Raw genomic sequence first — 12,438 nt, forward strand, 5'->3', positions numbered from 1 at the left:
TCACTGAATGTGACTGTAGGATGCTACAAAGGAATATTTGTAAAAACCAGCATTTGTTAGCCAACACACACTGAATGTGGAGTTCTGGGCATTGACTGGAACACTAATCTGTACAAAAATGTTCATAAGTGAAGCTCACAACATAGGTTTTCATGGTAGGACCATAATATGCAAGCCCCATATTACTCAAACCAACATGCAGTGTCGTCTTCAGTGGTGGAAAGAAAGTGCACAGCAAGATGTATAAGCTTGGAAAGCTGTGTTATGAAGTGATAAATCATGCTACACTCCCTGGTAAGCAGATGGATGGGTGTGGGTGTCCATCCATCTTCTTAGCGGATGGGTGACGGATGCCCAGTGAATGTCTCTCACCAGAGAGAGAGCGTAACCCCAACACTATGAAATCTGGAGGTGCCAGTGTGATGGTATGGTCCTGTTTTTCCTGGTTTGATCTCAGACCTCTGTTTGTGGTGCCACAAACATTGAACTCTGAGAAGTATCTGAACATTCTGGACAATGCAATGCTTTCTAATTTTCTATGGAACAGACTATTGTCTTCAGCAAGACTACTGCACACTGTCATAAGACTGCTGCTGTAACTGTGCAGTTTTGGATATAAATGTCACCACATTTGACTGGCCTCTCTCCACCCTACTGAACATCTGTGAGATGAACTGGAGCATTGGGGGAGGTCAAGGGATGTCCACTCCACAACAGTCCAGGACTTCATTACATGCCTACATGAAGAATGGTCCAAAATTCCCATTGATTATTATTGTATGCTTGTGGAAAGTATGCCTCTTTGGATTGCTGCAGTAGTGAAAGGATGTTCCTACATATTAAGGTGGGTACCATGGCTCTTTGTTCCTCACACTAAAGTGTCTGTTGACTTCTTTCCAAGCAGAGAGAGAGAGAATAAGTGAGTATGTCCCCTCTGCAACATTTCATTTTCTTTACAGCTGCTGCTTACTGATATTCCTTGACCATCTTTCATGCACTGGTACCATCTCTTCCTTGTAGATTCTTATGTCCTTAATTCTTAATGCTTCCACTTAAGCTTGTCACAATTCACCTGATCTAGCTCTCATATGTCTCTCTCCCCCCCATTCTTTTACTGGAAACTCCATGTATGGCAACTTTCGTGATTACTCTGCTCAATTGAAGACTACCTTGGTTATGGACGACAGATCTCTGCTCCTACAAGATCAAGCACTCTCAAACATTCAGTTCCTTCCATGATATTATGTTTGAAGTAATTATCTCTTAGTAGGTGAATAAATTTTATTTCCTCTCTGCCATCTTTCCTTCTTTCAATCTATGCTCCTGTAGCTGAAGTCCCCCCAAAATCCTACATCACCAAATTATACTAATTTGGTGATGTATGTCTTCCACATTATCCTTTCTGCAATCTGGCCTATAGCAACAATCAAGTGCATATTATCCTATTGGACTCAATTTCACACCAGATTTCATTAAATTAAATGCCTTCTGCATCTGTCTTCCTGATGCCCTCTTACTCTTTTTGGCTATTTGATAAGCTAACATCAGTAGCAACTATTCTCCTGTTCTATACTCTCTACCCTCATTGAAAATAGTATATCCCTTCTCTCTACTCCTATTCTGTACCTGTAACTCACATCTGATAACAGCAAAGTCTCACTAATGTTTATGACAATCAATACTAAAACCTCATTTTCCTCTTATTCCTGATACTTCTGACATCAGTGTACATAAACTGTAGTATGCCTTTATGCTGCCAGCTATCTTTTCCACTATGTACTGACCATTTTATGTCACTCGAAAGATTAGATTCTGCATTTTTTTTTTTTTTTTTTTGTTGTTGTTGTCGTCATTCCTAGACTAACTCGCATCATAGGTGATGTGAGTTGGTATAAAAATCAACAATACATGAAAATAGAACAACAACATCAACAGCATCCTGAATGGAAAACTATACAACAATTCAGCTATTTAGTTACAATTTTTAATAAAGATGGCAAATTAAATATGGAAAAAGACAGAATAAGCAAAGCTGGTGTGGTGGGAATGAGTTGAATGAGTTTATGGTGGAGATATGAAAGAAATTAATCAGAACACTAAACTAGCTTTATATAAGACAGTGTTAAAATCAATTTTAACTTATGAATCTCAGAGATGGTAGAAACAAAACAGCTGATCAAGACTAGAAACCACAAGTATGAGACTTCTGATAAAAATTAGGGGAGTGAACAAATGACATCAATGGTAGAATTATATCAAAAATGAAATTATTAGGAAGAACTTGATATGGCATTTAAGAATGTGTGAGCAGAACTAATATATGGTGGTATGGTCACTTAAGCAAAAAACAGAATGGGAGAGGAAAGACTGGTAAAATAGGTGTTTACTGCCAATATGGCAAGAAAAAGACACAAAGACCAAATCTAGGTGGAATGATTGGTCAGAAATGTCCTCGAAGACAGAAATACAAGATCTAACATGTAACAGACTACTTAGGAATGAAACTGTTGATAGGAGATAATTAATAAATGTAAACAATCATTTTGTATATCAAAATATCCTGTACTCTCTCTTGAGAGTGAATATAGGAATGTGATGATGATATATTCAGGTACTTCCTGCCCACATTCAGCACTGATGATGCCATAAGAAACTTAAGTAAAATATTTATGCTTTTAATTCAATTATTGAACTAATTTCTTCCTACAGGAATTACTTCTGTTTTAGGATGTAATGTTCAGAAATACCAATACTATGCTTGCTATTTGCAGGATCACAGTCATGTTGTTCTTGGATAAAACCTGCACACAAACAATGTTGTGTACTGAATATTTTTGGTGAAGCAACCAGGTTTGTGCACTGCCTTTCTGACAAATCTTCCATTAAATGACTAAGGACACATAACTAAAAGTGCTGATTAACAGTTTGGCCTCATGCACTTTCAAAGAAAACAAGTCTCTTCATGCTAGATTAGACCTATGTGGATTTTCTTTGGACATAATTTTACTGATAATGGCCGTCTGTAATATTCCAAAAATCCTTGAACAGTTTTACCCTTTAAACAACAATTTGGTGCTCTTTGCGCTTTCATGCCAATCAAAAACTAGAATATAATAAACACAAACAACTACAATGATATGGAAATACTGTCAACTATAATGGCAACAACAGACTAATTCATAATAAAACAATGCAATGATAACTAATGGCAGCAAGTTTTCGAGCCAGCCAAAATACGACCTGTTTTGTGGCCAAATCCAAGAGCTGTTGGTTCCAGAAACATAGTAATTTAGTAATTATTTATTTATATTAAAAACACTGCATATTATAAAAAGATCTTTTGCAATTTTGTTAAATCATCTTAGCTAACCAATATCTGCTAATAGCCTTTGCTAATTTAAACCGTGAATAATAAGCTTTAATGGAATATGTGAACTACACATATTAAAGTAAGCTTTGCATGTAACAAAAATTATATAGAATTTATTCCAAAACTCCAATTTATTTCATCCAACATTACATGGATCATCAGGGAGACAGAACATTAACTACATTCAAAAAATGACTCAAAAACAATGAGTCATAAATGTGTATATTAGCTCGTGTCTCACTCAGAGCTGAAGTACATGATATCACACTATTAGAGTTCAAGGAACAATTGTAGTAAGTTGCATAAATTAAAAACTTAATAACAATTAATTAGTGATCACTTCCCAAAACTTGGATATTGGCATAAAGTCAGATTGGTTCAGGTTCTGATGATTCTTAATGTTTCATGCTTCAAGGAAAACACTATCGAATTTGAACTTACTGGAGTGAAGAAGTTTTGTCTGGTTCCAAAGAACTCCCTGCCTAGTGTCAATAGCATGAGGAGCAAAGCCAGCCACACTTGCCAGATTCCAAAAATGCAATAAAATCTTGATGTTCCTCAATTTTAATCAAGGCAGAACAGCCAGTCTCTCCAAAATAAGAAAGATGACATGCCAGCCTGATTGGCCAAGTGGATAGCATATCCACTCTCCAGCCAAAAGGTTGCAGGTTTGAATCACAAACACAGACAATCACAAACATCCATGGGCATGGATGTTTGTGATTGTCTGTGAAAATACCAAAGGTGGTCGGCAATAGATGGCATTGGTGTAGTTGCGGTCAGTTGGTGATTGAATGGTGGAGACGGAGCTGTAGAGCAGGTGCTCCTCCCTTGATCAGTCCTTGGACTCCCTGGAGGTGTCAAATAATAGTAATGACACGAGCAGGGTACAATACTTGATAGACACCTGGTAAGGAAAGAGGTGGTAATGTATTCTTTGTTGATGACAGGAAAGAAAACAGCTGGTTTGAAGGAAGCATATAGATTGAATTTATGAAGCATCCTTGCTATTTGTTCTGAGGTTCCTTTAAGGTAGGGTATTGAAATATATTGGAGTATTTGAATGAATTCTTTATAATTTTCAATTATATATAAATTTTAATGAATTCTATATAATTTTTACTTTAATATTTAAACTGTGAATTTCTCTATATTTTGAAGAGACTGGTGTAGTTCACATTTAGTAGTATAATGAGAAAGAACTTGCAAAGTGAACTTTAAAAAGAAGAACAAATAGCTTTTTCTTGAAATCTCAATGCCACATCAATGCTTCTAACAAATGCAGAGGTATACCAACATCTACAACTGAGGTGGCTACAAGATTAGTGTTTTGTAGACATCTAAAAATGTGTGTTATACTATTACCATCAATGGTAATGAAATTGTTAATAATAAATTTCATATTTAACTTTTTAAGTAAACATTTTTGCTCATGAAATTAGTATATAATAAGCTACTCCATAACACAACTAGAAGAACAATGGGACATTGCACCCTTTGAGTGGAAAAAACTGAGTTTATCGATTGAAGGTGAGTTAGCCAATCTCATAAAGAGGTAGAAAGGTTTTCATCTCACATAAAGGCAAATCAGCCAAGAAAACACATGCAATTTACATGGAAAAAAAATACTGTGTGTGTTAGTGGACAGCAGATGGCATTATGTAGTTGATGGTAGTAGTAGTGTGGTTATGTGTAGTCAGAGGATTAAGTAGGGAAGATGGCAAGTTGTGTAGCAAAGTAGTGTGCCCTCTGAGACAATGAGTTCTTGGACTCCTTGGAGGTGTCCTGTAATAACAGTCATAATAATAACATTCATTCTGTTATTTATAACTTTTTCGGTTGTGAAGTTGAAGAACTTTAATATCACACCATTATATAAAAAAAAAAAAAGATTAATTACCTGAAAAAGAACTTACGGAGCGAGATTACTCCAAATATTTATAAAGGAGGGGAAAGAAACTAAACACATAGGAAATCTGACAATAGAGAGATTCACCATCTCTAAAAAATAAATTAAATACAAACAATCCAAGTATAAAAATATCAACTTACCCTTAATTCTACCATTTCTTCTTGTTCTTTTGCTTTTATAGTTATATAATCTTTTTCAAACCTAGAAATAATTAATAAGATTAAAATAACAATAAAAGTCTTTGATCATTACTTATGGATTATGGAGGGTGATACCTCTAAATTATCTCTATCATATCTGTAATTTCTTCCTCCATCAGATAACTAGCAGTTCTTATTTCTAGTTTTTTCCCTTCTCCAACGCAATCATTAAAATTACGACATTCAACATGTTTACAACAAATAATCAAAGTACAATACTGATAAATATTGTTAAATGAATGGTGTGCAGTTTTTGGATGTATGGAGTGAACCTGGTCTTGTACAATGGATGTCCATTTATCACAATTAATTTGGTCTGGAAAAAACATCATGGTAAGAATTTCAGGATTGGTAAGCAACGATTCCCATGGCTTGCCAACTGCTTTTCCCCGCCCAATAAGATAATTTATGGTGCTTTACATTCCATTATAATGACAGTATAATGGAGATGGTTTTCGAGTAAAAAATATAAAAGGAAAAACGCCTTTTGTGACCTTTCCTCTTTGTCAATGCAATATGTATGTTAAAATAAACAGCATTAATGCCAAAACTCAATGGAGTCAAAGACTCATTGCAGGAGGTAGACACTATCATACACAAACCTATAGCTCCAAGCCATTTCCTAAAATTCTCATAATCACTGGCCTTGTAGTTCCACCTACTGTATATCCTTTTTTCACAGAAGTCTTCATATGGCTGGCCACCCAAGTAATCACTTCATGATAACTCTAACCAAGGGGGAGAGATAGCATATGACACCCCACAATCACTACACTCAATTCTCCTCACACCATGGCATTGCCAACCTACTATTCATGATTCTTCTCCCCATCTCTTTGTCTCTGCCCATTCCTTGGTAACAAACTGATCATTTCCCATCAGTGTGTTGGGAAATCAACCAAATAATTTGTTCCAACAACCACCAATGGTTCTCATATTCAATGCAATTACCCTGCTAATTCTCCCTCCTGAAAAACAGACCTTGAGGATCCTCTCATTTACCACTTTTAATAACAGAATCTCCATATACTGCTACTCTCAAATCAATCATCACCTCTTTTTTTTTTTTTTCATGCTTTCTTCAGTTATCCTTTTGTACTCTTTCATTCCTATCCAAATTTCTAATCTCATTTCACATTCTGATCAACTGTTTTACAAGTCTTGCATCCTAGCAATCACACTGTTGGTCTGTCATTCATTTCTTTTGTTCCCTCATTCCTATTTTTATTTGCTTCCACAGTCTTACTAATTTTCATTCATACAGTTTTTTTGCTTCTGCAATTATGCTCACTTCAGTTCCACCAGTCAGTGTTGCATTTATTGATAACTCTGTCTAACAGAATATCACATTTTTGACATACCCATACCTTCTCTTGTCTCCTATTCAGTCTCTACACAAACAAATTCTCCACACTCCACCATATATACATGGTGCACTTATGATAAACTATTCTTGAGAAATCCACATCAATAATTACAATTGATTAATTATAGGCTACCATTTTCTGATCATTAACTGCAAGCTTCAAAAATTAGTAAAAGAAACATACATATCAAATACACAAAGTGCCACAATGACACAGTTACACCAAGCTATGAAAAATAAAATTATACCAATATGTAATCAATATCGCTTATTACCACAAAAATTATGTTTTCTGCTGTCCAAAACTTATGTTTTGGACAGCAGATTTTTAACAGCCTGGCACTTTGCCTTCTCGTGACTGGTTACTCTTTGATTTAAAAAAAATGAAAAATGTAACAAAAAAATTTATCTGTTTTGGTGGCATTGAACATCACAAGGTTGTCCTCATCGCATTGAAGAATACTATGAAGATCAATGTTTAAGGCACAAGTTGTAAATGATTTTGTGGCCTGGAATATCAGCATACTGCATGGTTTGTTGCACGAGTAGGATGAATGGAGAGTACTATCATCAGCAAAAAAGCTGTGGATAGGATTAGTTGTGACTGCAAGGTCATTTTGTGAACAAGAGAAAGAAGGTGATAGGATAGAGCCTTGGGGCACTCCGGCATTTATGGTGAAGCTCACCATGACTCACAGAGAACAACCAGGAGGAGGCTATTCAATTACAGAGAGTGGCAGGGAGACCAAAGGATGGCCATTTGTTATGCAGGTCATGATGCCACACACACACGTCTAAGTTTTGAAAATATCAAAGGTGACAGCACAAGTTTCTCCAAACCTTTCCATGGTATGTATCCAGTAGTGGGTGATGTAAGCTACAAGGTCAACTGTGCATCCTGAATAGTGGAATCTGTACTGGTGGTCGCTGACTAATTGGTAGGTCTATAAGTAGTGGAGGAATTGGTTATTGATGACTTTCTCCATTATTTTGGAGAGGACTGATGTGATGGCAATTGGTTGGTAGTTGGATGGTTGACTTCAATCACCCTTTTTAGGAACAGGATGGATATGAGATTGCTTCCATGCATTGGGATAAGTAACAGATATGTATAATAGCACAATGTTTGAAAACAACTGGAGAAATGCCACCAGGACCAAAAGACTGTATCCAAGTTTTTTTTTTTTTTTAAAGTAATATCCTGATTACCTTTTGTTGAAAAACTAAAGGAAGCATACAGTGCTTGGATTCCAATATGGTAGGAGGTGATTTCCCTTGGTCATATACAGGAGGCAGTGGCATCGCATCCCGTTTCGGTTGGGTGTGCTGTTGTATGGCTTATGCAACCCATGCTACAAAATTCACATCAATTTGACAGTATGGTTGCATTTTTTTTTATTTAAAAATTCGACGTATGAAAGGTTTAAGAGTGCATAGTGCATCAGCACTCATCTTAATTGGTCCAATGCAATTAAATGTATCATCATCATCAAATTCCTGCCACCTACCCTCAAGGGGGTGTACAGGATATGATAGTACTACATGAAAAATTTACATCATTACTAACTTCCTATCTACAATTTTCCTCCAAATCAGTCTGTTACTTATCAAGACTCCAACATTATCAGATCTTATATTTCTATCGTCTAAGGTACTTTGTACCGTATCAATCCACCTATATCTTGGTCTTCCTCTGGGTCATTTTCCTGCCAACTTGGCAGAGAACACTTGTTTTGCTAATCTTTCCTCGCCCATTCTGTTTAAGTGACCATACCACCTGAGATTAGCTCTGCTAATGCATTCCTAGATGCTGACAATGTCAAGTTCTTTCCTAATATCCTCATTTTTAATATGATATTGCCAATGATGCCATCTGTTCATGCCTCTAATCTTTCTCAGGACTCTCATATCTGCGGTCTCTAATCTTTGGTCAAATGTTTTACTTCTGCCCCAGCTCTCAGATCCATAAGTTAAAACTGGTTTGAACACTGTCTTGTATATAGCTAATTTAGTGTTCCGATTAATTTCTCTCTTATTCCATATGAATTTATTCAATTGACTTCCTACCATACCGGCTTTGTTGATTCTGTTCGCTATTTCTATATTTAATTTACCATCTTCACTAAAAATCGTACCTAATAGCTGAAATGTTTTACTTATTCCACAGATTCTCCGTTCGCAACTCAGTTCATATTTTCAAAATTTCTGCCTATTTTCACCGTCTTTGTCTTTTTATTGCTGATCTTCATACCATATCTATTACAACAGTTATTCAATTTAGTCAGAGAATCTTGCAGACTTGTAGCAGATTTATTTAGAAGTATAACATCATCTGCATAAAGCAAAGGGCTCACATTAACATCTCCAATTTTGATATCAGGTTTAATACCACTTTGCTTCATAATGTAATCCATATAGATAATGAATAACAGAGGGGATAATATACATCCTTGTCTCACACCAGATTTAGCATTAAATCATCTTTCTGTACTTCCTTCAATTCTAACTGCTGACTTACAATGTGGAGGGGTCTCCTCTCAGTTATACAGCTTTGACCCAACTTTCAATATTTATTAATTAATTGTAAATAAATCTGTGTAGAATGTGGGAACAATGTGTTTGTTTTAGGATATATTAGAAAACAATAATGAAGGACAATGATATATTTATTTGGTTGGTATATTTGAATTACTCAAAGGTGTAAATATGTGAATGATCATTATTAAGTCAAGTGAGAATGAGGAAAGTAAATGAAAGAATAAGTGTTTGTAGAAATACTTTCATTAATGGCACATGAATTATTAATAATTAACATTTGTGATGTGTGTCCTATAAGTTGCTTGATAGAGCGAATAACATGTGATCCTACTATAAAGTTTATAAAGTTTAGACATGCATAACTGAATTTATTATTATTACCTCAGACCTCCAGGGAATCAGAGACTCATCGAGGGAGGCTATAAATCACCCAAACCAACTGTCATACCTTCCCTTAAATTCATTCACGCTAGGTGCACTCGCTACTGTTAAAAGATTCTGTGTAAATTGTTTTACACCGAATGTTTATTAATTACACAAAGGTTCAATTTTGATTGGTGCAATGACTTTGAACGATTTCTTTTAGAATCTGGAAAACCAACTACTCAAGACCAAATATAAAATATATATACATTTGATGAAACTGAAACAATATATACACTTTAAATAAAATTACATAAATAATTACGAAATTAACCAGATCCAAGGCCTCTAAAATAAATCTACACTTAAGAGATTTTTTTTTATTCAAAATATTAAAATAATTCATTCTATTATTGGATTGTTTGACATATACTTAATCACTTCTACCAGACTAACACCTTGTTTTCACAACAACAAAAATGTTCAGAGTCAGTTTCCTTGTTAGGCCCTCCCAAAAAATAGAAAAAATTTTCTTCTTCTTTTCCATGGGATCCTTTCTTATCACCGTTATGTGGCATACAATATTATTCCTCCTGTCTTACTTTAATATAAACAATTTTACCTTTGGCAGTTCATTTGGATGCACAATTTACTCATTTTTGTACCAGAGAAAGAAGTTTCTTCTACTACTACTTCATAAACAACAGATCTACCCCTTTCTTGGTAGTGAACAAACTTAACTTCCATGGATGCCCCTGTGTTCTCTCCCCATCTTCCATATAATGAAAAATTTCATCAGATGATATCCTATAACAATCATTCAAAAGTTTATAGACTATCATATCACCCCTCTTTCTCCTGTTAACCAGAGTATGTAATCCACACTCGCAATCCGTCTTCATAATCTGAATCCCATAATCCAGATATAATCTTTGTGACTCTTCTTTGCACCCTTTCCACAGCTTCTTTATCTCCTTGGAATCCAGGAGCACACAATAATCCAGGTGTGGTCTATTCAAAGCCTTATAAAGAGGCAAAATGACTTCCTTATCATCGCAATTATACTTCGAGTTGTATTTGCAACTTTTGCCATATGACCTTAGAACTTCCAATTCCTATCCACCAGTATGCCAAGATCCCTTGCCTCTTCAGTTTCTTGTAGTATAACCCTGCTAATAAAATATACCGCTGGAAATCTAATCATGCTAAAGTGCATAATTTACACTTGCTAACATTAAAGTGACAGCCATTTTCATTTTCCCAAATTTCCAGTCTATTCAAATCATTTTGTAAGTATATCAGTAGCATCCCTGATTGCTCTGCCTATCTTTGCATCATCAGCAAACAATTGCACATTTGATGTAGACCCTGCCCGATGCCATTAATGTATAGATTGAACAATAATGGCCCAAGGACTGACCCCCCCGAGGTACACCGCTGGTCACATTAAATCTGACAGATTCACACCCACTGTATACCACTTTTTTGATCTCTGTCTGTCAACCATCCCCTGCCAAGTCAAGAGTTTATATTCCAATCCCATATTCTCCATTTTATGCAACAGCCCTTCATGTGGTATCTTCTGCTCCTTGCAGAGCATAGCCTGTTTGTCTACCCATTTCTGTATGTGAGTTCTTACCAACTGCTTAAAATCTTCACTACCATACCAGAGATACTAATAGGTCGGTAGTTAGACATCAGTTTTTACACCACCCTTGTACAAAGGAACTAGATCATCAATGCTGTTTTCCATTGTAAATATGGGTAAAAAAAAGTTATAAATTTATAGAAAATTATATATAAAAACTTGCCTACCAAGTCAATTCACACTTCACATGCAAAACAGATGAAACTCAGAAAGCAAAAACAGCAATGCATGACAAATGATAACATTCAATTGGATTGGTTGACACAACAACAGTCACAGCCACTGATTTCTAGGTGCTATTGTCTCAGCGCACACCCTGTATTCGTCTTCTAGGCAGTTTAAAACCACTGGAACATGAAGAATTTAACAAGCTGTGCCATCTGTACAAAGGGCTCAAAGTTGTTTGTATATGTGACCACACACTTGGACTATTAACATGAATGCGATGCAATGTTTACTCATCAAAAACTTTCTCTTCATGAAGTATTAGTATATTGTGTTTAATTTAAAAATTCAAACGAAGCTAGGAAACAATTAGAGGAGAGTTTATCAGGAATAAATGCAAAAATACACCTAGCACACTCTGAATATTCGCCCCTGATAGGAGGACAGAAAGAGATGGGGAGCTTTGATCCACTTAGCCTGACAAATTTTCTGTTGAATAATTGTTAATGATGAATTTAATAAGATTTTAAGTCATTTAAAATATATTTCAAACTATAAAATAAATTTACCTTTTCATTTTCTTGACACTATACTTGACTTGAAGTGCTAAAGTAATAAGGCAGTCTTGATTTATTTCACATTTTGCTGGCATCTCCTTTTGAAAATACTGAAAGTATCATTTTTTATTATTTAATATTATTACAAATTTAAATCAAAGCAAGTACAATTAAAAATACAGAATTATAATTTGTAGATAATTTACAGGGTGTTCGGGATAAATTTGACAGTTTCGTAAGGAAAAAGAAAATCTTCTTTGTATCTATTAAATTTAATGAATTGACAAAAAAACATTACAGGCAGAGTTAATTACAATAC

General features: G+C 35.2%; 1 protein-coding gene across 5 annotated transcripts in view; it reads right to left on the reverse strand.

Moving 5' to 3' along the window:
• The window catches only part of LOC150104041 (ecotropic viral integration site 5 ortholog-like), a 340,587-nt gene that overhangs the window by 114,751 nt on the left and 213,398 nt on the right, over window positions 1-12,438 (reverse strand). For all 5 annotated transcript variants that reach the window (XM_090396705.1, XM_090396704.1, XM_090396706.1 and 2 more), the window contains 2 exons: window positions 12,132-12,229; window positions 5,423-5,483 (listed from right to left, as the gene is read on the reverse strand). In XM_090396705.1, the coding sequence (XP_090252831.1) occupies window positions 5,423-5,483; window positions 12,132-12,229 (159 nt within the window). The remainder of the gene's footprint in view (window positions 1-5,422; window positions 5,484-12,131; window positions 12,230-12,438) is intronic.

The sequence above is a fragment of the Typopeltis vanoorti genome, chromosome 8 (genome assembly GCF_054136105.1).
Source record: "Typopeltis vanoorti isolate ZY-2024b chromosome 8, IOZ_Tvanoo_1.0, whole genome shotgun sequence".
In the NCBI taxonomy this organism is placed as follows: Eukaryota; Metazoa; Arthropoda; class Arachnida; order Uropygi; family Thelyphonidae; genus Typopeltis; species Typopeltis vanoorti.